The sequence below is a fragment of the Callorhinus ursinus genome, unplaced genomic scaffold, assembly GCF_003265705.2.
Source record: "Callorhinus ursinus isolate GAN/ISIS: 27379988/994484 unplaced genomic scaffold, GSC_fseal_2.0 scaffold10, whole genome shotgun sequence".
Lineage (NCBI taxonomy): Eukaryota > Metazoa > Chordata > Mammalia > Carnivora > Otariidae > Callorhinus > Callorhinus ursinus.
In genome coordinates this window covers 52,337,638-52,364,397 of record NW_027397072.1, presented here as the reverse complement: position 1 = coordinate 52,364,397, position 26,760 = coordinate 52,337,638, and the positions used below count along the sequence as shown (strand labels likewise).

The 26,760-nt window shown below is 49.6% G+C and overlaps 2 protein-coding genes across 6 annotated transcripts in view; both read right to left on the bottom strand.

Moving 5' to 3' along the window:
- Window positions 1-2,414: 2,414 nt before the first annotated feature.
- Window positions 2,415-14,658, bottom strand: CLEC4F (C-type lectin domain family 4 member F). Of its 2 annotated transcripts, none has more exons than XM_025867655.2 (7): window positions 14,526-14,658; window positions 13,524-13,640; window positions 13,123-13,230; window positions 9,819-10,937; window positions 4,944-5,095; window positions 3,918-4,036; window positions 2,415-2,850 (listed from the first exon to the last, which is right to left on the bottom strand). In XM_025867655.2, the coding sequence occupies exons 1-7, from the start codon at window positions 14,626-14,628 to the stop codon at window positions 2,700-2,702; spliced, it is 1,869 nt and encodes a 622-aa protein (XP_025723440.1). In that variant the 5' UTR covers window positions 14,629-14,658; the 3' UTR covers window positions 2,415-2,699. The 2 variants fall into 2 exon arrangements, with proteins under 2 accessions (XP_025723440.1, XP_025723441.1); XM_025867656.2 differs by having other exon boundaries at window positions 13,138-13,230.
- A 6,565-nt stretch (window positions 14,659-21,223) lies between these two features.
- CD207 (CD207 molecule) overlaps window positions 21,224-26,760 on the bottom strand; it is a 28,267-nt gene continuing 22,730 nt past the window's right edge. For 3 of the 4 annotated variants that reach the window (XM_073896863.1, XM_073896867.1, XM_073896866.1), the window contains 5 exons: window positions 26,380-26,496; window positions 24,642-25,016; window positions 23,905-24,056; window positions 22,796-22,914; window positions 21,224-22,363 (listed from right to left, as the gene is read on the bottom strand). In XM_073896863.1, the coding sequence (XP_073752964.1) occupies window positions 22,213-22,363; window positions 22,796-22,914; window positions 23,905-24,056; window positions 24,642-25,016; window positions 26,380-26,496 (914 nt within the window). In that variant the 3' untranslated portion in view covers window positions 21,224-22,212. Of the gene's footprint in view, window positions 22,364-22,795; window positions 22,915-23,904; window positions 24,057-24,641; window positions 25,017-26,379; window positions 26,497-26,588; window positions 26,683-26,760 lie in introns of those variants that run through there. The other variant, XM_025867654.2, reaches the window with a different exon arrangement.

Below are 26,760 nucleotides of genomic sequence, written 5' to 3'. Positions count from 1 at the left end.
TTCCCCCAGGACAACTGAGGACTTCACTCTGTCTCCCCAGATGGCTCCATTCAGTCTGTGGAGAATTTAATTCTTCTGCCTTTCTGACTCTCTCTTGAGGAAACTGCAGCTTTCAGGACCTTCTCTGTAGAGAGAAAGGTCCAGCCCAGGCATGAGAATTGACCCTGCCGTGTGAGTATGTTTACCTGTCCCTGTTCCATTAGCTTTAGGCCACAGACCATGGTTGGTTAGATAGGTAACAAACAGGGGCGCCTGGGTGGCTCAGTTGTTGAGCATCTGCCTTCGGCTCAGGTTGTGATCCCAGGAATCGAGTCCCACATCGGGCTCCTTGCTCTGCCAGGAGCCTATTTCTCTCTCTGCCTGCTTGTGCTTCTCTCTGTGTGTCAAATAAATAAATAAAATCTTAAAACAAACAAACAAACAAACAAACAAAAAAGCTAGCTTGCTACTCCAGGATGTCACCACGCCCAGGTTTCAGGCTCCGGAGGACTCTTCCTGAGGCTATGAGAAGGGGCTGGGTGTCCTAACTACCTCTCCTCCCTACTAAAATGCTGGCTTGGGGAGGAGAGGGGAAAGGGATTTTTATCTGTTTCATTCACTTTGGGGTGTTTTTCTTAAAGATTTTATTATTTATTTATTTGAGTGAGAGAGAGCAGGGGGAGGGGCAGAAGGCAAAGGAGAGAATCTCAAACAGACTCAGTGCTAAGCAAGGAGCCCAACGCAGAGCTCAATCTCACAACCCTGAGATCATGACCTGAGCTAAAATCAAGAGATGGATGCCCAACCGACTGAGCCACCCAGACACCCTGTTTCCTTCACTTTTGAATCCTGAAAACCTGGAAGAGTGTCTGGTACATGGTAGAGGCAGAGTAAATAATCCTGGATTGCATGAATATCAATAAAATGTAGAAGTCTTCAAGTAGACTTCATGGTTATGAATCTTTAGACATTAAATTAACACTGAAATACATAAATCAAAAGCTATTAGAAATATGACATGACAAGATGATAAACATAGATAAATGTTATGCACGGGAGAGTTAACACAAGTCCTCCTAGAGAAATTGATAGGTTGTGTAGGCAAAATATAAATGAGGATATAGAATATCTGAAAAATTAAAATCACAAGCCTAATCTAATAAATATGCCTGTGTAACATTTATAAAAAGTGAGCAGACACTACTAGGCCACAAAGAAAATCTGAGTAAATTCCCAAAAAGTAGGACATATTAATATTGTCTCCTTTTTTTGCATAAGCTAGGAAAACCCTAAAACAAAGACTAGAAGTACATAAAAAGAAAATTAGCCCATCCCCATATATTTATATTGATATAGATGAAAAATGCCAAGGAATAAACTGTCAGGAAATCAAATTCAGTAACATATGTAAATCTAAAAAAACAAAAAACAAAACTATAAAGGTATTAGAAGAAATACAGCAAAATGTGATCTCAATCCTGTGATAGAGGACAGAGTTCCTAAGGTTGATAAAAAGCTAAGAAGCCATAAAAGAAAAGACCAAAAGAAAAGCCAAAAGGAAAATGTGAATACAAACGAATTAAAGTCCTGTTCAGCCAAAGAAGTCATAACAGATAGATTTCCATTTCTTGTCCCAGTGGAATAACTGGACCAGGCCTTTTGTTGTCAGCAATTGGAAAACTGGACAAAATTCATGAAACATTTGGCATTGGACAACTATAATCCGAGTTCCTGGCTGAGGAAGCAGACAGCATGAGTTCACCTGCTCCCTGGGATTCTTCCTGGAGGCTCCTTCCAAACCCCAGTGCAGGGAGGAGGGTCCCATGCAGGGCATGACAGTTTCACTAAGCATGGAGAGAGGAAGATGGGAGTTGGGGGGAGACTGAATGTGCTAGGATTTGGGGAGGAGCATGAAGGAGAGGGAGAGGAAAAGCTCCAGAAATCTTCACTGGGTTCCCTGTGCATGCTCGTGTAACTCCATGAGGCAGTGCAAAGAAATTCTCATTCTAAATTGAGCTGGCGGAGAGCCCCAGTCCCTGGAAGGGAGGATGGGGCCACAAGAAGAGGTGAAAGCCAGAGAGATGGCATCAAAAGTTAACAGTTGGGAAATGAGATGAGGCTAGCCACAGGACAGGAAGAAGTCTGGGGAGTGGTTTAAAGGCCTGGCCAAATCCAGCTCCAGCTCCATCTGCAACAAAGGAACTGCAGCGAATACCTGGGATCACTATCACTTCTTGGGAATGTGTACCACCTATATGATGTCCCTGTAGTTTGTGTTAAACCTCTACTGTTTTCCAGTGAACTAACTAAACATTCATAGCTACAAAGCCCTTAAACAAAGATATGTTTGTTTCGGGACAGAAGGGACATTGAGGAAGGAGAAGCAGTTCAGGCAGAGAAGAGTATGATGGCCATCACAGAGACAAGCACAAAGCTTTCATGCACTCAGTATTTATTGAGGACCTGATGTCTCACAGGCCCATGCAGGTTGCTGAGGGGGAAACAGAGGCACAGCAAGCCTTTGGCCTGGAGGAGCTCTTGATCCCACTGGGTTACATGAGATAAACAAGTCTGAAGGGTGAAATGAAAAGACAGAGCAGGAAACACAAAAGGCCAAATGGAAAGCCCCAGAGAACAAGTTGGGTTCAGAGGTTCACAAGGCGTCAGGTGGGGAGGGTCCAGAGCGAGCAGCAACGGCGACCCCTCAGATCTGGCCTGTCTCAGGCCACATGTTGGCTGATGGGCTTCTTACAGACCCAGTGATAGGGGGTGTCACAGCGCATGTCATTCCACTTCTGCTCAATATGGACACAGTCTTCTCTCTGCCCGTCCCCATGCTTCCAGTTGTCTGGCTGATTCCTGCCCCAAAACCTGGAAACAAGAGGACTTTATGCTGCCAGACGAAGAAAGTGTCCCTTCCCCCCACTATGGCATAAGGAGCTGAAGTGACATGGGTCTCTCATCTCCTGGTGTCCCTGGATGGGGACAGAGCTGGGCCCAAGGGTGCCCTAAGGGTGGTTCTGCAGAGGTTGTCTCTAGTTACTGAGGATCAAGGGATAGGAAGGGTGTCTGAAGCTGTAAGCCTCCACCCCAGAATTCACATTTAGATACCTTCTGATGAAGGCAGGGCCTATAAAGCGTATAGGGTAGGCAAAAAACAGGGGCACCTGGGTGGCTTAGATGGTTAAACATCTGCTTTCGGCTCGGATTGTGATCTCCAGGTCCCAGGATCCAGCCCTGCATCAGGCTCCATGCTTAGTGGGGAGCCTGCTTCTCCCTCTCCCTCTTCCTCTGCCCCTCCCTCCCTCAAATGAATAAATAAAATCTTTAAAAAAAAAAAAAGGGTAGGAGGGTGCCTGGGTGGCTCAATTGGTTAAGTGACTGCCTTCGGCTCAGGTCATGACCCTGGAGTGCCAGGATCGAGTCCCACATCAGGCTCCCTGCTCAGTGGGGAGTCTGCTTCTCCCTCTGACCCTCTTCCCTCTCGTGCTCTCTGTCTCTCATTCTCTCTCTCTCAAATAAATAAATAAAATCTTAAAAAAAAAGGATAGGAAAAAAACAAAACAAAGAACAGCAACAACAGTGAAAACACAGGAATACCCACTCATAGGCTGCCTGCCAGCCCTAGGACCTATTCTGTTCTGATGCCCCTCTGTGGAGAGGTCCACACAAGGACCACAACTATACCAGTGTGTATACACACACCCACACACATCATACACATCATATATACACACATATCACACATACATCACATACACAGTCATACATCTACTCTATATACGCACATCACACATACACATCATATACATATAACACACACACACAACACTAGCACTTACTGGGCAGGAATACACACACAAGACAAGGACGAAGAGTCTCTAGCCAGGCCTGTCCCAGAGTGTGCCTGGGACAGTACCAGACAGTGCTGGACTCACGCTCTGCTCTGGGCAACATTGAATGGCGTCCCGTCCACCCAGTGCCAGGAGCCCTCCTCACTCCTGTCTGTGAGGCCAATCCAGTGGTAAGAGGTACTCGTGAACCTTACCAGAAACGCCTGTAGAGAAAACGCAGTGTTGTTTGACCCTGTGTGAGGAGCTGGTTCTCCCAGCCATGTGGAAAAGGAGGCTAGGCTATCCTCTCTCTGGTCCTGGGGCATGAAGCCCACTCCTCTGCCCCTCCCTGCACCTTCCATGGTTTGTCCAGGATTGAGGCCAGGACCCAGGTCCCCTCAGAGAAAGCCCAACTTCTCCCAGGTTGACTTGATGAGTGTGGGTTCACTGAGACAAAGACCGACCTGGCCATAGATTATTAAAGAGATGTATTTCATTAAAAAAAAAAAATAGCATGTCCTTTGACAGACGTACAAGAACAGTCTCAGGAGAACCACAAAGGATGGGCAGTTCCATAAGTTGAAATGGACCAAACCCATGATGGTCCTTTGACAATAACCCTAGTAAACTCTGGTAAGGACCTTCAGCGGATGGACCACCAGGCTCTATATTGCCTTTGGTGGTCCTCAAACTTCTGTGTCTGGCTTTCCCAAGAAGCCTGGGTCTCCTGCTCGTGGGCCTTCTACAACCACTGGATTCACTGACGTTAAAATCAGGATTGACCACTAGAGCAGAAGCTAAACGGAAAATGAGGGGTTGGGGAGGGAAGTTATATTCCCAACACTTTAAAGGCAGTCACCCACTGCTGCCTGCCTTTGCCCTTCTTCACTGCTGACAGCTGTGGGCCTTGGGGTGTCTCCCTCGGTCATGGAGGACATCAAGGTTTGCTGTCAGTGATTCTACCAGAGCAAGATGCTCATGGGAACTCAATCAACATTCGTTCCCTGACTGACCTAAGAGACCGCAGGCCTCTGCCCTGCCTGCTGCAAGAGGAGGAAGGCGGAAGGGCCAAAGTCCCTCATCCCACACCAAGCCCATCAACACCAACCACCCCAAGCCTGCAACTCTGACCTGCTCCTCCTCAGAAGTCACCGAGGCCAGGTGCGCTCCCTGGGACACACAGAACTGCTCAGCCTCGTGCCAAGACTTCTTGACGTGAGAAAAGTAATACAAGCTCTTGCCGTAGACATTCCAGCCTTGCAGGATCAGTTGAAGAAGTTGATCTGGAGCAAAGGTTGGGGACGAGAGAGAACGAGGGGCTGGTTGCAGATGCCCAAGAGCTGCCCTTCCTGAACTCTCTTGGGACTGGCCACCGAGGGTCACAAACCCACATAATGCCTGATGCCCAGTGCTCCGGGGGGGGCAGGGCCTGGGAGGCTGCACCCCCAGCCTGATACCCAGTACGCTAGGAAGTGGCTCAGGACACCTGGCTGCATCCCCCCAGGGATCCTCGGATAGCTTTGCTACCCAGACAACACTTTCTTTCCAGACTCCGGCTTTCTGGCTCCATGACCCTCTCTTGCCACTCACTGCCACCACCGGACAGTCTGCTGCACCTCAGTTCCCTCCATCTCCCCGGGAGACTTTGCAGCCATCCACAGCACCACTCACTTCCTTCCCTCCATCTCCTTCCATGTCACCTGCCCACACCCAGGACTGTCCTCGGGACCTGCTCTACCCGACCTTCCCATTTCAAGCTCTGAAAACTCATTCCACCAGCACAAGCCTCTTGTGCTCTCAGCTCTCATCCTTCCCCACTATCACACCCTGCTTTTTAACACCATCTGCATCATGGCTGTTTGATTTGGTGCCACAACAGACTTGCTTATTCATTCATTTATTCTTTTGTTCAACATCCATGGTTCAATGATTTTTAACTTCTGTGAATCAGGGACTATTATACAAAGATCAGTAAGACACGGTTCATGCCCTCAAGGAGCTTACAGTCTAGCAAACGAGACAGATGTGTAAAAAAGGTGTTGAAGATGCATTCATGGAAGACCATGCGCATGTTAGAACAGAGCCATAAAAGAGGGTATAGTCTATGTCACCTGGGCTACACATGGCACTCAGAAAGGACACCCCGGTGAGATGTCACTTGAGCTAAGTCTTAAAAGACTGAGGAAGAGTTTGCCTGGTGGTCAGTGCCAAGGAGAGCATCCCAGGCAGGGGGGAAAAGTAGACACAAAAAGTGTGAAGGTGAGAAACAGCATGGCATGGCTTGACCTGCTCACGTGCTTGGAATGGTCAGTGCATAAGGGAGGGGAGACGAACTTGGACAGCTTCACCAGCACTATATTGTCCATCTCGTGTGAAGGAGTTTGGGGTTTTTTTTCCCTGTGAGCACTGGGAAGCCCTGAAGCATTTTAAGAAGGATAGTAGTATGCTCAGATTTGCACTATGCTAATACCAACTTGGTGACAGTGTGGAGACTGAACAAGAAGAAGGCAATCCTAACCAGGCCAGAGACACCAATTAGAATATAACTGCAAATGTCTCAGTAATGACGCTGAGTGTGTAAACCAGCGGTTTTGCATCAGCATCAGCGTCACCTTGGAATTAAGTAGCAAGGCAAATTCTCAAACCCACCCCAGACTGGCTGAATCTGAAATTGTTTCTTAACATTTGGTGTCTTAACAAACCGTCCAGGTGATCCTGATGCATTCCAAAGCCGAAGAACCAGTAGTCTAAACTGAGGATTGGCAAACTGCAACCTTCAAGCAACCTCTTTTTATACATAAAGTTTTATTGGAACACAACTATACCCTTTAGTTTACATCCATCTTTGGCTGCTTTATTGCTACAGCAGCAGAGATGCTGCGACAGAGGCTGTTCAGCCAGAAGCCCAAAGTATCTACTATTTGGCCCTTTAAGAAAACGTTAAGCTAATGGTTCTCAGTCCTGCCTGCCCACTAGAACGACCTAGGGAGCTTTTGAAAAAATTCTAATGCCCACACTACATCCCAGACCCTCCTCCCCCCCAAAAGTCAGAGTTCTGGAGGTGGGTCCCAGTCATCAGTATATGTAAAGCTCCCTGGGTGAGCTCAATGTGGCCCATAGTAGAGAAACACGGGTCTCTGCTAAAGCAGTAGGTGGACATAGGAGGGCATTAGGAGGATAGCAGGGGGCACTGGAGAGGCATTAAGAGGGGCAGACGTCCAGGTTTCCGACAGACCAGGAGTCTTTTTTTTTTTTTTAAGATTTTATCTATTTATTTTGAGAGAGAGAACAGGAGCAGAGGGGAGGGGCAGAGGGAGAGGGAGAAGCAGACTCCCCGCTGAGCCAGGAGCCTGATGCAGGACCCTGAGACCATGACCTGAGCCAAAGGCAAACGCTTAAACGACTGAGCCACCCAGGTGCCCAAGACGGGGAGTCTCTTCAGCAGCTGCTCAAACCGCCCCCTCTCGCACCCTTAGCAAGTGACCTCCTACTCTACCTAGGAAGAGACACCACTAAAGATGAGTTCCCTCAGTTTCCTGTTCCCACATCTGCAAACCTGGGTGAACACCTACCACCCCACCTCTCCCTCCCAGCCTCAGAAGTTCAAGTACTTACGGTCCCAACCCTTCAAGGTCAATCCCTCAGCTACTCATTTCATTCTGTCTCTCTGTCTCTCTCTCCTCCCACTGCCTCCCTCTTTGCTGGTTCCTTTCTCCCACCCTCAGATCAAGCCTATCCTCTTAATCTAGAAAAACCCTCTTAAGGAAGTTTACCAAAATGCTCACAGTGGGCTCATAGAGAAAATGTAGAGGGGCGCCTGGGTGGCTCAGTCGGTTAAGTGCCCAACTCTTGGTTTTGGTTCAGGTCATGATCTCAGGGTGGTGAGAGGGAGCACCTCGTCAGGCTCAGGGCAGTCTGCTTGGGATTCTCTCTCCCTGTCCCTCTGCCCCTCCCCCAGCTCATGCTCTCTTTCTTTCCCTCTCTCTCTCAAATAAATAAATAAATCTTTTTTAAAGTGTAGAAATATTCATGGAAATACAAGCAGTTGTTTTCTCATGATTTCTTTCTCAACATCTGCACATTGTCTATAATCAACACTGAGGTTTTATAATGCAAATATCAACGATATATGTTTTTTAATCCCTCCCCCTGCCATGCCATCCCCCTACCTCAGCCTCAGCGCTCTCCTCCGTTCCTCAGCCAAGGTCCTTGAACGGCTCGTGCACCTGATCTCTCATTCACACCCTGCTGAGGGTGGTCTGGCCTCCAGGCCACAGCGCTACTCTCCACAGAAACTTCATTCCCAATGACTTGTAAATTGCCCAGACCCAGTGGGTGCTTATTGGTTACTTAAAGTAACCTCTCAGGCATTCACCAGAACTAACCATTTCCTTCTTGAAATTCCCTCCTTCCTTGACTTCCCCAACTGCCCATCTCCTGGTTCTCCTTCTGCCTCTAAGACTGCCTTCTCTAGTAGTCTTCTTCAAAGAAGAAGATCTTTCCCTTCTTGCCACCTGAAGGTTCACTTCCTGTTTCTGCCCTCAGCTTTCTTCCCATAAAGCATTTTATCTCATGCAAGCCCCGCCCCCACTCCCACTGCCACAACCAGAACCAATGTGTCCAGGGCTCCCACAGCTGTGTTTGCAGCCAGGGCCTGTCCCCTACGCTCCCGATGGCCTACAGATGACAGCTACTTGAATACCCGCAAAGCATCTCAGGCTCAGCAGGTCCAAACCTCGCTGCTTTTCTCCCTTCTTTTTTTCCCTCTCGGTTCAGAGACCCATCTGGTCAGCCTTCTTGAAGCCCTCCAATAGACCCTCAGCTCCTGAAGGATAAAACCCAAACTCAGAGGCCTTCCACATCCTTCTGGTGTCTCTCCAGGTCTGCCTAGCTTCCTGGCATAGTGATTTTCAAAGTGCAATCATCAACCCATTCGTGGGAAGTATCAAGGTGTTATTTTTTTTTAAAGAATAGATTATAAAATACCAGAGTGCATCCGTGTGGTAAAACTTATGCTTTTGAAGCGTGTGTGTGTGTGTGTATGTGTGTGAGTGAGTGTGTGTGTGATACATAATTATACTGCATCGCAATATAAAATGAATTTCAGGCTTACATTCAAAACAGCTTGAAAGCCACCGTTCTGGCCCCTGCCGGCTAGCCTCTCAGCCTGCACCTCATCGCTGCCCTCCTGGTCACAGTCCAGTCCAACAGAACTGTCTGAAGTGTCCTGAACCTCACGGTTTCACATCCTCATGCCTGTGAACCTGCCGTCATCTTAGCCTACTTGTTTAGCAAACACCTACTAGTCCTCCAGACCCAGTTCAAGGGCTCCCTTCTCCACAGTGCATCTTTTGATCCTTTTTCCTCCAAAAGGTTTCTCCCCCACTCAGAAGATCCCTTTTCTATACCAGAGGCCATCGACCTGGGAAGGTCCCTTCTCTTTGCTACCCTCCACCCCAATTCCCAGACCTGACTCTCACATAATACCTCTTACGCCTCTCTGCATGCCTTCTACACATCGTTCATCTCTCAAGTGTTGTTTTGTCACTCTGGCCAGAGGACGAGCCACTTGAGAGCAGGGATGGCTGCCTTATGCCACCTCCACCACTGCCTAGGCACATCGAGCCTATTTGGGTGGCTTCAGCCCTTCTCCAGCTCCTACCCTCCTTCCCAGGGAATTGTTTATGCATGTTGATGTAAACAAAAGGCAGGGGCGCCTGGGAGGCTCAGTTGGTTAAGCGTCTGCCTTCAGCTCAGGTCATGATCCCAGGGTCCTGGGATTGAGTCCTGCATTGGGCTCCCTGCTCAGCGGAGTCTGCTTCTCTCTCTGCCGGCCGCTGGCCCTGCTTGTGCTCTCTCTCCCTCTCTCTCTCTGTGTGTGTGTGTCAAATAAATAAGTAAAATCTTTTTAAAAAGTTTTGAAGTAAGCAAAAGGCTTAAGGGACAGAAGATTCTACCTACCCAAGAGACCATACCTCCCCGGCCAAGCTCTCCCATCCCACTTACTTTGGGTCCTCTGTAGCTGCTCCTGGGAAGCAAGGGCCCCATGGACCGTCTCCAGGCAACTCTGCTCCTCCTGGATTTTCGTAGTTAGTGTTTTGGTGTTCTCTAAATCTGCTTTTAACCTCTGGATCTCAGCACTGGCCTTCTGCAGATTGCTCTCTTGCATCTGGATCTTAGAACCTAAGGCTGCAGCAGTTTTCATCCCTTGTTTCAGGGTCTGTATCTCTCTGCTGGCATTTTTCAAATAACCACTTAATACCTGAGTCTTGGAATCTAAGGCATTGACATTTTCGAGCTCTGTTTTTAATAATCGGATCTGAGCATCTGTCTGCTTCAGACTGTTGCTTATGACTTGGGTCTGGGCAGTGACAGTTTCCAAATCTCTTTTTAACAAGTGAATCTCATCACCAGCCCTTTTGAAATGACCTCTTAAAAACTCGATCTCAGAGCTGGTGTTGTCTAAACTGCCTCTTAGAAAAGTCTGCGTCTGGGAGTTTAAAGCATTGGCGTTTTGCAGGCTTCCCTTGACCCTCTGGATCTCAGCATTGGCTCCTTCCAAACTGCTTCTTAAAACCTGATTCTGGGCCCGTAAGTCATTGACACCAGCCAGTTGGCCTCTCAAAACTTGGATCTGAGCATTAGCATTCTTTAGACTACTGTTTGCCCACTGGGCCTGGGCATTTGCCATTTTCAGCCCTGCCTTCAATATCGCAATTTCAGCGTTGGCGTTTCCTAAGCCTTCACTCAGCATGTGGAGACCAATGCTGGAGTTTTCTAAACTGCTTTTTAAGAAACTGTGGGTCTGGGAATTTAAAGCATTTGCCTTTTCCAGATCTCCTTTTAGCTTCCGGATATCCGCACTGGCCCCCTCCATGGACCTCCTTAAGATCTGGGTCTGGAAACTCAAGGTATTGGCATCCTTTAGAACGTCTTTTACCGTCTGGATGTCAGCACTGGCGTTTTCCAGATGACCGCTGAGCACCTGGATCTGAGAACTGACATTGTCCACTCTGCGAGCCAACATCTGGACCTCTGTGCTCCAGGTGCTAGAATTCTCCACATGGTTTTTAAACATCTGGATAGTCTCTTGCAACCCTGCCACCCCGCCAGAGTGGTAGGAACCTGGAGGGAGGAAATCGAGAAGGCAGCCACAGAGGCCCATTACATAGGGAAGTATTCATTATATGGACCAGCCATAGTGTCCTTGCATTTCCTAAGGGTCTAGGACACAGCCCTGAGCACTCCTCAAGCAGCCTTCTGCTCACTGCAGCCACCCAGACCCTGGGGATGGGCCACCTGAGACGGTGAGCCAAAAGATAAAATAAAGGTGGACTTAGCCATCCCCCATGAACTGAGGGACAGAAGGACTGAAATACTTGCCAACTATAAACTAGCTACCACTAAGAGTCATGCTGGTCAGGCTTGGATTATTTTGCCATTGTAACTGAACTTGAAGCTAACTGATTATAACATTGAGAGCTGCTGAAGTTTAACTCCTTACATTTTACCATTAAACGGGTCATTTTGGGGGCACCTGGGTGGCTCAGTCGTTAAGCGTCTGCCTTCAGCTTGGGTTGTGGTCCTGGGGTCCTGGGATCTAGTCCCACATCGGGCTCCCTGCTCGGCAGGAAACCTGCTTCTCCCTCTCCCACTCCCCCTGCTTGTGTTCCCTCTCTCGCTGTCTCTCTCTCTCTCTCTCTCTCGCTGTCAAACAAATAATCTTAAAAAAATAAACAAATAAATAAACAGGTCATTATGAAAAAGAAACTAGGTATGAATAAAGCCCATGTTTAGTCTTCCACTCTATTTGTACATTAAGCACGAGGCCTCTTGATTGACTTCCTAAAAATGGTGTGGACCGCAAACAGTTTTCTGATCACAAATTCCAGAAACTAAACAAAATAGGTACCTGTAGAGGCAAGCCCTCTGTTGAATCCACACACAGGGCTATGGTGGAGACCCTGCAGGTGATACTGGACCCTGGAGTGGAAAGGGCCTTTTGAAGGGCTGGCATACCCAGTGTTACATAGAGCAAGAGTCCCCACAGAACAGTTTGAGGATGTGGGAGACCTGAGTGAAAGCCCGGTCATTGCGGTCATTCAGGGAACTCGTAGCCCCTTTTATCTGCATAATCATTCCCACCAACCCCACCTGCAGCTGCCTCTGGTCCTACCAGTACCCTTTGCTCACCTCACAAGCTAAGACCTTATCTCAGATATTCATGGTCTAAGACTCTCAATGCCAGCTCTCTGGGAGAAGAACCCAAGTAGGCAGGGACACTTTCTGGAAGATTCCTGCCCTATTTCTCATGCCCTACCTAGGTAAATGTATGAGGTCTCAGCCACTATGCTGCGGTAAGGACCGGTGGGGCCAGGTGGCCCTTGAAGGTATGAGAAGTCCAGTCAAATATTCTGCCTTGTAAAGACAGACAAATACATCAATGGGACAGAACAGAGAATCTAGAAATAGACCCACATATATATGGACGATTGATTTTCAACAAAGACACAAAAGTAATTCGTGATAATGATAATTATGATAATCTTTTCAACAAGCGGTAGTGCAACAATTGTATATCCCATGCTAAATAAAAATTAACTTCATACCATTATATAAAACTTAACTCAAAATTAATCATAGACCTGAATGTAAAACCAAAAAGTGCAAAATTTCCAGGAGGAAACATAGGTAAATGTCTTTGTGACCTTGGGATAGGTTTCCAATATGAAACCAACAGTATAATCCATAAAAGAAAAAAAATGATAAATCAGACTTTATTAAGATTTAAATCTTGTTAGGAGAAAGAAAAGACAAGCCATTAACTGAGAGAAAATATTTGCAAATTACATGCTGATAAAGGAGCAAAAGAGAGTACATACCATAGGATCCTTTTCACATAAAATTCTAGAAAAAGCCAACTAGTCTATATTACTGCAAGTGGACAGGCTGTTGCCTGGGGATGAAGAGCCAGGGGAGAGGGAAGGATGTCAAAGGGCACAAGTAAACTGTCGGGGGGGGAGGATGAATATGCTCATTATCTTGATTGTGGTGGTGGTTTCATGGGGATCCACATAAGTCAAAACTTACCAGAGTGCATGCTTTAAATATTGCACCTTATTATGTGTCAATTACACGTTAATGAAACTGTGTTTTGTTTTGTTTTTTTTTAAAGATTGTGTCTTCTTGTGAGAAAATTGGAACCCATTCAGGGGCATAGGAGGCATCAAAGGAGAGGCTCCTCCTAGGGTCTGCGCATCTGAATGCCCCAGCTCTCCCACTCCACCCCCACCGCCCTGTGGCTACTCACTGTGGGGTTCCACACCTAACTGTCCGGTTGTGTTGTCTCTGGGAATCATGGCTGGAAACTCTTGGAAGGAGGCATAGGGCTCCAGCGGAGGTCTCGGCTTCTGGAGAACTGAGACACCCATTCCTGGGTCAGCACACTCTCTCTGCACGAAGACTGGCAGAACAGGCTACCCCACCCTTGGTCAGGGACCCAGAAGGAGGGAGACGGCACCCCTTGGACTTTCCCCCATGGGCCTCAACTCTTGGGAAGACACCCCCCCCACCTTGGACGGGGACCTTGGTTGAGTTTCAGGTAAGATCTGGTTCAGGCCTGGGGCCAGAGGGTAGGCAACTAGCCCCTGTGGGACCTTTATGCAGGAAGAGAGAGAGAGGCAGTGGAGTTCGGGTCACCTAGGAGCTTACCCACAACAAAGAGAGCCACCAGAAAGGAGACGAGCGTCACAGCCATAACTGCCATGCTGGTCTGAACAAGCCTTGGCCTCCTGGGGGCTGCAGGATCCCCTACTGTAGAGTCCAGCCCTGCAAGGGACAAGCCAGTGGACAGGAGGACAGTGTGCTGTGCGGGCTGGACAGGGTCAGCCCTCGGGCTCAGTCTCCTGCACTGATGGGGATGAGAACACAGGCCATGCTTATCATGGAGATGGGAAATAAAGCACTAGGAAGTGTTCACCAGAGCTAACTGGGGTTATGGTAGCAAGTCAAAGGCAAAGAGAAGACCACAGAACCCAGAGGAGGTGCACAGGGCACAGATCCCAGCACGGAGAAGGGCAACAAACATGTAGTTTGCATGGAAGAAGAAAGGAGGGAGACAGCAAGGGACAGAGCAGGAACCTGACCTCTGAGTCCCAAGGCCAGGCTTCCTCATGAACCCTGAACAGAGCAGGACTCACAGCCCTTTGGGACAGCTGCGTCTCCCACAAACTGACGTAGGTCAGTGCTGAAGTCTTCCTCTGCTGGGGTCAGAAAGCCCTGCATGGGTGCCCTACAAAGAGCTATGCCTATTGAGTCTGGGGGTGTGGTTAGGGATAAATAGTGTACAGGGAAATCCATTCTAAGGTGGAGAAACACCAGCCTAGAGCCCCTGAGTCCTTGTGGGGCCAACCCAACGTGCAGAGATGGGACTCAAAACCAGGTCCCTCCGAATTCAAAGTTCACCTTTTCCTTGCCAGGTTGCCATCTCCAAGAGAAAGGGTCTGGGAGGTTTCATGCAGAGGCTGGGGTGTGCACCAGGCTCTCTGTCCTCACCTGACCCACCTTCCCAGCCCTTGCCTATTTATTCTGGAGGCTGAGACAGAGAAGAGCCAAACTCTGGCCTGCCAGGGAGGGGCTGACAAAAATGGCAAGGGTGGGGGGACAAGCAAGCCAGTCCCTGAGGAGGATGGGCTGACGCCTCAGTTTTCTCACCTCGGGGGTCCAGGAAGACCCTCTGGTTGTCTGTGTAGAAGTGGACCCTGTCACCATTCATCTCTTCCTTTACCGTCCCCCGTTCCCCGCTGCTCCCTGCCATGGGCCCCTCACAGGCTGTGCAGTGCACCAGTAGCAGTGGGAAGTAAAGCTGAGATACTCCGGATTTATATGCCCCTGAGTAGGAACTCCCTCCCCTGCTGATTCTGCAGAAGCGCCCCAGCAGCATCCTCTCCTCCCAGGCTCCCAGGTGCCAGTCTGCCCTACCCTCTCCTCTCCTCGCCAGCATCAGCACTGGCCCTCCCCTCAAGCCCCTCACCCCACTCTCCACTCTCCAGCATAGTCCCCAAAACTAGCCTCTGCGCCCGCCCGAGTCACAAATCCTTTTTCACGGCCACTCAGGAGGGGGTGGGGGTCCATCTCAGCTTTGCAGAAAAACATCCTTGTGACCTGGGGCTGACTCTTAAATCTAGCCCCAGACCCTCTCAAGTAACAGGAGGTCTTTGTTTTTGGTCTTTGTCCCCAGTTCCTTGGAATTTCCGAAGTGATAGGACTATCTTCTTTTATTCACAATACCTGAGTTTATGCTAATGAGGTGACTCAGGGTAGGCCCCTAGATAGTTTCAGGATGGGAGCCAAACCCAGAAAAACCAAACTCCCACCTGTCCAACCCCACCCCCCATCCAGGACTTCCAGGTAGGAGAGGGGGCCTGGAGATGGGATTACAAAAGATTCAAGGAGTTTCCTGCTTGGTGAATATATCCGCCTGCCTGGAGAGGGTCACGTCCCAACTGCATAGGAACAGAGGTTCCTCTGCTCTGGACTCTTCTGGACCTCACCCTACGTACCTCTTCCTCTGGCTGTTCATTTGTATCCTTTACCATAAACTGTAGTAGTAAGCATAGTGTTTTCCTGGGTTCTGTGAGTCATTTTCAAAGCTGAGGGGGGTCATGGGAGCCCCCCGATTTGCAGTTGGCTGTGCAGAAGTGTGGGTTGCCTGGAGAGCCCATTTGCTGGTGGCATCTGGAGTGGGGGCAATCTTGTGGAATTGAATCCTTAACCTGTGGGGTCTGTGCTAACTCCAAAAGTCATTGTGAAAATTGACTTGAAGTGTGGAATACCCACTTGATCTCAGAGAATTGGCTGGTGTCAGAAAACAGCAAATAGGACCCAACTTGATCCAATCTTGCACCTCTAGCTGATTGCCTCCATGCTCCCTTGAGTTGATCCGGTTTGAGACTAAGTAAAAAGAAACTGATGGATACGCCAATGTGCTGCTTAGCAGTGAGATCCTGTAACTTCCCTGCTTCAGGGGGTTCCTGCTGCTTGTGGGCCTGGACTTAGAAGACAGGGAAGTGAGGCATCTAGGTGGAGCCACATGAGCCCCAAATCCCCAGCCCCCAAGGGGATTAACAGATGAGCAGAATCAATACTCCCACTGGCTGGTCAGTTCATGAGCAGAATCAATTCTCCCTAAGTCAGTTCAAAGGTTAATGGCGGATTCTCCTTCCTTCGTTCCCCAGTACTTCAGATGGTTATAATCTTATTAAAACGGATCACATTTTCTTTAACTCATAAAGTCTAATTACCTATTTGTCCCCTCTCTCACCAGCGACCCGGTGACAATATGTCAGTTACTACCTTGCAAATGGCTTGTACCATCCTTCTTCCTATTTTCACTCTCAGTTTCTACATTCTGTTCCCACAGCTTTTCCCAGATCCTGGGGTCAGCCTCCCACAGGCTCTCCGAGTGCTAAGAAGCCTGCAGCCCAACTGAAATGGTGGAGACGCTGTCCCGCGAGTGCCTTGCCCCAAGGAGGGGTCGGGAGAGCCGCTTCTGCCCAAGAAGAGCTTGTGTCACAGAGGCCACTGTCAACTCAGCCAGCAGCTAGCTGAGTGCACAGCGGATGTACAGGGTGAGGGAGGGGGTGCTTGTCTATGCGCAGTTCATGATGCCATGGCAGTGTGTGTGTGTGTGTGTGTGTGTGTGTGTGTGTGTGTGTGTGTGTGTGTGTAGAGGGCAGATGCAGCATCTGTTGGCCTATTTCCTCCTATCCATTGCAATCTGACCTGAGAGTAAAGGACACAGGAGGAATTTTAAGGCACCCATCTCTGGAGCAGTCAACTGCTCTCCCTGAGACCCCAGGAGTGTCTAGCAAACCCCTTCACCTCTGTGTGAAAGGAGAGTTGCTTGAGGTCCCTCCCCAGAGGCCCAGAAGAGCAAGAGCCCGCTTTGGTTTCCATTTCCCCACACTCAGGAAGGGCCCAGGCCAGGCCCACTCAGAAGTTGGTTCTTCCTGGGGCCTGAGAAGCTGAGGGAGCCTCAAAAGCAGAACTGGAAGTGTAGAGTCTGGGCCAAGATAGGGCATAGTCCTGCAATTGTGGTGGCCTCAGGCATGACCGGCAGGACTCCCAGTCCTGCCCCCTCTTCTCTGTCTCCATTCGCCTCCCACCCCAGGCTCTCAGCTCTTACTTCTCCTATAAGAACACCATCTGCCAGCAGGAAACACCAGGAGGTTGCTACATCCTTACTGAGAGGTTTTTCTGTTCTCTGGCCAGAATAAATCAAATGGACATTTTATACATTAATACCAGAACCATTCATCCGCTGGGACCTCTTACACATTGGTTTTTCCTGACCTACTGAAGGGCACAGGGCCACACTCTCAGAGGTACAGTCGCCTAGCTGCAGAAGCTTTTCTTTCTTTCTTTTTTATTATTTATTTGAGAGAGAGAGTGAGCAAGAGAGAGCATATGCCAGGGGAGAGGCAGAGGGAGAGGGAGAAGTAGACTCCCCACTGAGCAGGGAGCCTGATGCGGGGCTCGATCCCAGGACCCTGGGATCATGACCTGAGCTTCAGGCAGATGCTTAACCGACTGAGCCACCGAAGCGCCCACTGAAGAAGCTTTTCAGTTACCCATATCAGCCCTTAATGACACAGGGTGGCCAGCTGTCTTCCAGGGAGTAGCTAGATCAGGTAGTTTTGATGGAAAGGGGAGACCTGCAGCCTGCAAGCTGGGACCCTCAGCAGCTGAGAGCTGACAGTCTCCCGTCTTCTGGCATCTCTGCTGATCTTTGTCTTGAGAATAACCCTTCCCTCCTGCTCAGCCTGTCCAGTAGGGTGGAGGCTAAGCCCAGACCCAATTCCCAGGCCCAGGAACGAGCTTGTGGATCGATCAACATAACCCATCTCCCCGATCTCCATTATTGCTTTAGGGATGAGCATGTCACCCAATGCTGGATTTTTGTTGGAACTGTTGGAAAAGGGACTTCATTCCTCTGAAGCTGCAAAACCATGAGGTTGTAGGCAAGGAGCTACCCAGGATGCTACTGGGGAGAGTCTGCCTGGCCCTGATGCTAAGCCAAGGCAGCCAAAGGGTAAGGCTGGAGGGAGGCAACTTCAGGGCATGATGTGAGCACCCAGCTGCACAAAGTGTCCTAAATTGCGTCCCACAGCAAATCCAACAACAGTGACAAAAATTTTTCCCATCACAGGTCCTGGTGCCCCATCTCACCCGGCTTTAATTCGGTTAATCTTTTAACTGTTATCCCTGCCTCTAGTCTTGCCCCCCTCAAGTCTTGTCACCATATTGCAAGGCATAATGATCTTTAAAACAAAAAATCAGGTATCCACATACACATTACCTAGCTCTCTCAGCCAAAAAGATGCAATCACATCCGGGCTGCAGTGACCACACACGGCACCCAGATTTTGGTTTCTAATATCATTATTCAAAAAAAATGAAACCAGGGCTCTTTGGAGAAATGGCTGATTCTAGGACCAGGGCAGGAAATATACAAAATGAATCTGGAGTATAAAAAAAAAAAAAGATGAAGGAATGTTAAGAAAAAAAAGACACAGGAGCCACCTAAAAGAGCTCCTACTGGCCAAAACTGGAACAATTTGAGCAAGAAAATAAATGAAGTTGTATTGGACTATAATCCAAAGTATAAAACCCATGAATCCATACTGATAAAATAAATGTTTGAATAAATAAACACATAGATAAATCTCCCACAGAGAAAAATCCCAAATAATTTGTGTAGATACTCCATCTTCAAGAAAGTAGGGCATAACTCCGCACTCCTTAAGGGTGGGCTGCAGCCAGTGATTGTTACCGTCTAAATGTCTGTGTCCCCCTCCACATTTGTATGTTGAAATACTAACCCCCAATCTGATGGTATTAGGAAGTGGGGCCTTCGGGCGGGATTAGATGGTGAGGGATTAGGGATTAGGGGGGAGTCCTCATAAATGGGATTAGTGCCCTCATGATAGAGGCCCCAGGGAACTTGTTCGCCCCTTCTCCCATGTGGAAGGGCAGAACAAGACACAAGAAGTCTGTGACTGGGGGAAGGCCCTCCCTCAACCATGCAGAAAGGCAGGTACCCATGAAGCGACCTCACTGGAGAAGTGAGCCCTGTATGTGGGGGTAAGTGAGTCAAGATCACGAGATCCTGACACATGAGGCACAGACTCCCAATAGCAAGTATATCCTCACTGACTCAGGCTCTTTCTGTTTGGAAAAATGACAATGGGGTGGAGGGGTGGGACAAGTCTTGTCATAGCATCCACATGCACAGGACCCCGGAGGGTCAGGAGGGCTAGGCCGGATCTAAGGTGGCACCAGGAAGCTCTGCAGCCAGAGTCCTTGGGCCTTCACTCGCTGCCCTCCCCTGGGCAGATCAGCTCCTCTCTCCTCTGCACCATTCTCTTTTCCCTGCCAGATTCGCTCCCATGTGCTCTGCCTTTCTGCCTTGGAGCTTCCGCTTAGCCCTCATTTTTGCAGGTGCCCCGTGATGGCCCTAGCAGCCCTTCTCTAAATCAGGGTCTTCCAGCTGGACTTCCCTATTAGCTGCCTCATCCCCTGGGTATTGCTACCCCAAATTCCTTCCCAGAGAAGTGGTCAGATGGTCCTGCTCACCTCTTCACACCAGGACCAGCCTTGTTCTGCTCACCGCCTGTTCATCCCAGTGGTGAGTGACGCAGTCAATTCAAGCTACTATAACAAGAATACTACAAACTAGGAGGCTTACACAAGCGAAACCTACTTCTCACCGTTCTGGAGGCTGGGCAGTCCAAGATCAGGGTGCCGGCAGATCCAGTTCCTGCTGAGAGCCCTCCTCCTGGTTTGCAGACTGCCATCTTACCGTAAACCTGCCTGGCAGAGAGAGAAAAGCAAGCTGTCCTGCCTGTTTTCATAAGGGCACGAAACCCACTGTGGAGGCTCCACCCTCCTGACCTAATTCCCTCCTTAAGGCCCCACTTCTAACACCATCATGTTGGAGGTTAGAGTTTCAACCTCTGAATTTTGAAGGGACATAACCATTCAGTCCATAGCAGTGAGGGAAGGATCTCCTGCCCTAAATAGTGGAAGCTGACCAAACAGATGGCATCTAACACTGAACGGAGGAGACTGACGATCATTTCTTAGTCCTATACCCACAGTCTGGAGGAGGACACCACATAGGATATAGGTGTCCTCAACCCCCATGGGGGTTATACCCGTGCGCGAGTGAACCAGAAAGGACTGTGGAATGCAGGCACTGTAGTAACAAGATACAGTGGCGCTGATTCCTTCAGGAGGACGTGATTGGCTTGTTGGAATATAGCTTCCTGGGTTGGCGGGCAGGGGGGTTCGTGGAACCCAGTAAGTTGAAAGTTGGGTGGAGTGCAGCTGGTCCAGTGGACAGAGGAACTAGCGAGGAAGGGTGACCATCTAATGAGAACAGGCTCAAAGATTCACAGCAGCACATGAAATTGTAGACCTTACAATACAAGTTTCTGAATCAGCTGTCCCAGTGACAAGTGCCACCTCGGGAAGAAGGCAGAGTGTGGAGCAGGGCCACACACGCTACTCGACGTGGCAGCCCAGACATCAGGACTAACATGGCAAGTGGGAGAGTGACATGGAGAGCAGCATGATACTTGGAAACCCAATGGGATAGCTTCCTAGAAGCAGCCTGTATTTAATTTCTGTATCAGCTCGTGCTATGACCAGAGAGCCAACACTGGGAAAAAATAAAATTCTCCCCTAATTTGCTGCTTGGAATTATGAGTAGGCACAAAATATTTCTTAGTGAAAATGTAGAATTCCCTCTTGCCTGCAGTAGCCACACTGGCTTGCCCGTCTTCTCTGCCCTGACACGCCCATGCCCTCAGACCTCAGCAGGCTCTGGAACTGGCCTGCAAGTACTCCTGCATGGACACGATCACTGCCTGCCCATCCCTTATCCATTGCCATCATTAAAAAATCCCATTTGTCCCATGTTTCTTCAAGCTTACTCTTAATGCCTCTGCCCTAAGCCTGACCCCCTTGCACCCAGAACACCACCTGCTGGTCACAGTCATTAAAGGAAGATGTCCTAACCCCAGGACCCTACTGAGGGCCCTAATTAGGACCTAAGGAGAGGAGGGTGCTCTGCTGACCCCAACCCTGCACTCACACCACATCCTCCCTGCTCCCTCTCTGCTCTCCTCCTGGAAGGCACAGCCCCTGCCCTGAATCCCTGCCTTGGCCACCGGATCAGGGTTTGGACCTGATACCCATGAGCGGGGCCTTCGTGAAGAGTGGGAAATGTTGCCAAGTCTCCCCCTCAGGAGTAAAGCCAGGCAACAGAAGATTGTCCAGTGAACATCGGAGAGGAAAGACCACCAAGAGGGGTGTGACATTGCAGAGCTCACTCTCCTTTATTTCAATAAAAGCCAGGGGTAAGTACGCTTATATTTTGTGGCATTTCCAGGGCTGGGTCTTCTCTACCCCTTGTCATTTTTGAACCCCCAACTGGGATACCCCAGAACTTTATGTCCAGCAGAGCAGATGGCCTTACCGGCACATTCACCTGTACATCCAGGATTAAAATATGCTCACAGAGGTAAAACATGGTTTACCCAGGCAGTATTTTATTCTAATGAAGTTTGCAGGTGAACTCTCTAGGGACAGGGGACCTCTTCCTCTGTACCTAAAGGGCAGAGAGGAAATGCAGCCCGAAGAAGATGTGTGGGAGGTGAGGCAGAGGGGCTGGGCTGGGTGGAGGACTGCAGAAGACAGAGCTGGACCACGGAGTCTGCCTGTGAGGCAGAGCGAGAAGGAACGCGGATACTGATCCAGCTCTAAAGGGGGCTTGTTTCCACGTCAGCCCCTGACCTGCACCAGTTGCCCCCATCTCAGAGAAGAAGGGGCTCAAACATCAGGAGATGTGGATGATAGAGAGGGCAGGCAGTAGGGTCACGGCCTGGACAGGGTCACCAAGTGCAGAGCTCTTCCCACTGAGAAGAACACGGCCCCCATAGGCAGGCACCTGGGAATTCTATGGGATCGACTGGAAAAGCCCTAAACATCGGTATCAGGAGAATTGTTTGGGTGGTCTGGAGCAACTTTCATGTGATAAAACAGGCTTTTCTGAAGGGACAGGGAACCCCAAGGTCCTGACCACCTTACTGAGGCTGTTGGAACTTCTAAATCCTCTCTGCCTTCCTCCCCCTTTCCAAGATCTCCCTTCCATTCCAGCTGCCTCTATGGGGTCGGAGAATTCTCAGCCAAAGCAGGTGAACTCCAGGATGCCTCTGGGACAATCCTGAAGCCAGGAAAATGAGGGTGCAAAGTCACCCCGGAATTGGAAGAAAGGGGCATTTTCTCGAGTTCAACAAGCACTGGAGCCCAGTGTGCGAGCTTGGGGCCAGTCCTGTCATGGTTCCGGCGGGATGTAGGGCCGTTTACAGATGAAAAAGAACTTGTTGTCACAGGAGGCATCATTCCATGACTGAAGCGAGGACATCTTTATATTGGCACAGTGTTCATTGTTCCCAAAATTGTTGGGCTCACCTGGAATCCAGAACCTACCAAAGGAAAAAACAAAGAAAAACTGTTTCCAATGAAGAAATGAGTGGCTTCATTCCCAGCTATGATCCCGGGTGATGGCATCACGTTTTTGCTCCCATGCCTGAGAGGAAGGGGATTGGTGAGCCGTCAACCTCAAAACCTGCAATCACTTGCCCAAGTTAGGGTCAAGCCAGCCCACTGCTCTCAAGGCCCTACGCAAACCCATACTGGAAAGCCCAAGACTTAGAACAGGGGCCCTGCTGAGGCTGGGTGGAAGGCCATGCTGCCAAACCCCAGAAGCCATAGAGAGGCCACGGATTTGTTCCCAGTCCCATGAGCAATGAATGGCAGAGAACAGGGAAGAACCACAAACCCTGTAGTCACCCCATCCTTTGTGCCCTGGCCCTGGCCTAGGAAAATCAGGCTGGGAAGGAGGCTCTGGGGCTTACCGTGCACTCTGGACCTTGTCAAATGGAGTCTTATCTACCCAGTACCAATCCCCCTCACTCCCGGCTTTGGTCAGGCCGATCCAGTAGAAAAGTCCACCTGCCGTCTTGTACAGAAACTCCTGTAGGGAAGGAGAAGGAGCGAGACATCGCCACGACCCACAGCTGGAACATCTGTCTCTCCGGGTGTCCTTCACCTGTCCTCAGTGACAGCTCCACGGACACACCACACACTGACCTCTCTCAAGCCCCTTCCTCTCCCCACCCGGAGTCCATCTTCCAAATTCTGATTTGTCTTTGCTCCACAAATAACAGACACAGGACTCAGGCCTTTCAGCCCCTCAGGAAGCAGGTGTTAAGCACAAGAAAGACTCAGCTAAACCCCAGAGCAGGGACCCCAGGAGAAGGGCCCAGATCATAATAACTAAACGTAGTGAGCACTTAATATGCATCTACTCAGCTATTCTCTGAAGCAGGGACTATGATCATGTGTGTTTCATTGATGAACAGGCTGAGCTAATGAAGTTAACTAAGCTACCCAAGGGCTCTAGGGCTAGTCAGGGGCAGGGTTGGGGCTCTAAACTGACTCCAGAGCACACACTCTTACCTACCCTACTAGCCCAGCTCCCAGATGAAAGGGGCTCGTTCAATATTCTGCTGACCAGGTAGGAGACTTCTTGGGTTACGTAGTATTTTTAGTGCTATTTACAAATGCTTTTGTTTTCTGGGCCCATGGAAAGATTGTACCTCCCAGCTCTCTCTGAACCTGGGACTACTGCATCATTTGCTTTGGTCAGTGAAGTATAAGCAGAAGTGATGTCTGTTATTTCCAGGCAGAAGTTTAAGAGCCAACATGTTCTCTTTCCCTGCTTCAGCAATTGTGGAAACGTACGTTGAGATGAAGTCTCTTTTGGCATAGGTCCTTGAGTAACCACAATGGGCAGAACCCCTTGCAGGCCTTTGTTGGACATGCAGTGTAACTGAGAAGTAATCCTCCACTGTCAGGTCACTGATACTTGGGGATTTTTGTCACTGCACCATACTCCTGCCCATCCTGCCTGCAACAGCTATTAATACACCCCCTTCCAAGAGCCCATCAGAACAGCACTTACCTGTTCACTCTCTGAGGCCACTGAGGTCAGGTGTGAATCCCTCGACATACAGAACTGCTGGGCACTGTACCAGGTCTTTGGGATTTGAGAAAAGTAATAAAAATTCTCCTTGAAGTACTTCCAACCTTGAGAAATCATCTGCAGAATATCATCTGGAGAACAAGGGTGAAAGATGAACACTGGGGTCCCTGTTTCCTCTGGGTGCTGGCTGCAGGTGGCTCTTGAGTGGGATCTCAGAGACAGCAGTAGATGGAGCTGGGCTCTGGGGTCCTGGGTTCCTTGGGTGGGGCTCAGGGACACTGTCCGACCTGCTGAAAGTCTGGCTGAGAGTGGTAGAGTCTCTGGGCTAAGATAGAGACATTGATCAAGAACCTGTCTATCCCCCGAGAGGGAAGCAATTCTCTGTTGACCATCATAAGGGGCTGAGCCCCCCGACTTTGGGGAAGGAACTCAATGGATAAATAGCTAGGTGTGGGCCAGGACAGAGACTCCCTAATGCCTTCATACTCTGTGCCTTGGTGTGAGAGCCCATGCTGGCTCCTGGTCCTTCTCTCCTGAACAGCCTCCAAGTCCTCCAAGCCCACTGCTGAGCCCTTGCTTCTTAACTGTCCAACCATGCCTGCCGGTTCCTCTTCCCCTTCCTTCCACACACACCAGCCTGACGGCCTCATGTTTGAGGCTGTTAAGGCCTCACGGGCCACTGGTCAGCTTGCAACATTCTTTTCTGAGTCACTTACTTTGCCGTTTGAGCAATTTGCTGATGTTCTCCAAACTGCTCTGGAGTCCCCGGACCTTTGCATTTAAAGAACTGGCTTTATCCAGATCTCTTTTTAACACTGGAATTTGGGCATTTAAATCATTGACCTCCTCCCATCTTCTTGTTAACATCTGGATCTGTGCATCGGCTTCCTTCACACCGGCTTCCAGCTTCCCGATCTGAGAACGCACATGATCCAGGCTGGCATTCACCGTCTGGACCTGGATGCTGCTTGCCTCCATGTCACCTCTATTCCTCTTGATCTCAGAACCCAGGGTGCTGATGTTGTCCACATGGCCTTTCAGCAACTGGGCATTGGTCTTTATATCTGATATTGTGTGCATAAACCAGGGATCTGGATTTGAGAAAGTCAAGAGGTCAGCCAAGGGGATTGCCAGGGACTGGGAGTGTTGTCAGGGTGATAAAAGGAAGGGAAAGGAGGGGATAGGCTCAAGCTACCCAAAGACCTGTTGCTTACCCTCCATTCATTCATAATGTACTCATTCAACAAACATGCGATGGGCACTGAGTGCTGGCCAGGAACTCTTGGAGATGCAGATAATGCAAAGACTAATAAAACACGGACTCTGTTGGAGGACCTCACAGGCTAGCAGAAGTGGGGATTAGTACCCAGTGCTAAATTTCCTTTGTGTGTTCAGGGAACAAAGGATGCCCTAGTTACCTGCTTGTTGCATCCCCGGAGCTCCATCACCCGCTTTCCAGCTCTCTCCCCTGCAGTGACATCAGCTAGGGCAGCACCCTTCCCACATCTGCCCATGGGCCCCCTGTGGCCAGGACGGGAGCCAGCCAGGCAGGACAGACTTCCAATCTGAAAGTGACTTTTCCTCCAGAGAATATGGAAAGAGGGAATTATGAAACCATTTCTCCCCTTCCCTTGTCCCACCCACTGTCACTTTCTGTTCAGGTCACAGGCTTGCATGCTAGATAGGAAACCAACGACAAACCAAGAGGAAACTCTGCTCAGAGGCACTGAGTCTGAGACTTTGTCCCAGAGCCTTGAAGGGAAAAGACACATGTTCCCTTCCCCTGCTTTCTGGAGACCTGGTGAGAGGGAGAAGGCTCTGCTAGCAGAGAACATGAGGGGCTGGGCAATGCAAAAGAGGAGGAAAGATAAGTCACACATCCGATGAACAAGTAGGAAGCCTCCCTTGATGTGAGGAATGGGAATCAGCAGGAATGGGAAGAAGAATGAAGAGAGCATGAAGGGGTCCTGGTAAGAATGGTGAACCAGGAGATCTCTCTGCTCATTGGCAGATTCTCCACCTCGTCGGTTGGGGCTGAGGACACAGTTGGAAGTCCCTCTTTTGTGGGGTCAGGAAACAGTTTGCTCACTGCTAAGAGCTGCCCACAAGGCTCCAAATAAAAGGGACACAGCTCGGGGGGTGGGGTGGGGATGACATGGGATGAAGAAATGGGTGAATGTTTCCTGGGGACAAAAGAGCATATCCTTGAGCACAAGCATGCAAGTGCTGATCCCAATCAGGAAAATCTCCCTGGAATCAGGAAGGAGAGAGGAGCAGCTCATCTTACTGGGGACAGGGGACCCCATGAATGCACCTAGAAAGAGGAGAAATGAGACGAATGGAAAAGCCAGAAGTGGGAGACATAAGTGGACAGCAGGAAGGAGAGGGTCTGGACGTTGAGGGAGCTGGCTGTGGAGAAGGACCAAACTGGAACAATAAAACCTGAGGACTTACAGAGAGTGGCCTGCAGCAGGATGGAGGCGGTCAGGCCCAGCGTCAGAATGATGAGTGTAGCCCGGACCGTGAGAGGCTTCCTCAGAACCAGACATGGGCCCATCCTGGGAGGAGGCTCTACCAGAAGAAGAAGAGGACATTTGTTGAAGGACTCACCAACAGCAGAACACAGAGCAGCAAGCAGATTCTGAGCAGAGGCTGGTGCTTGCCTCGGGGCCAGAGGGAGATGTTCTGCTTATCCACAGTGAAGTGCACATCTGGGACCTCGCTCTCAGCAGCCTTCATCCTGCACACTCACCCCTGCAGCACACGTGCTTCCAGCTGACTGGCTCCCCAAGGACCTTTTATCTAGAAGAAATGGGAAATGAGTCCCACAGGAGG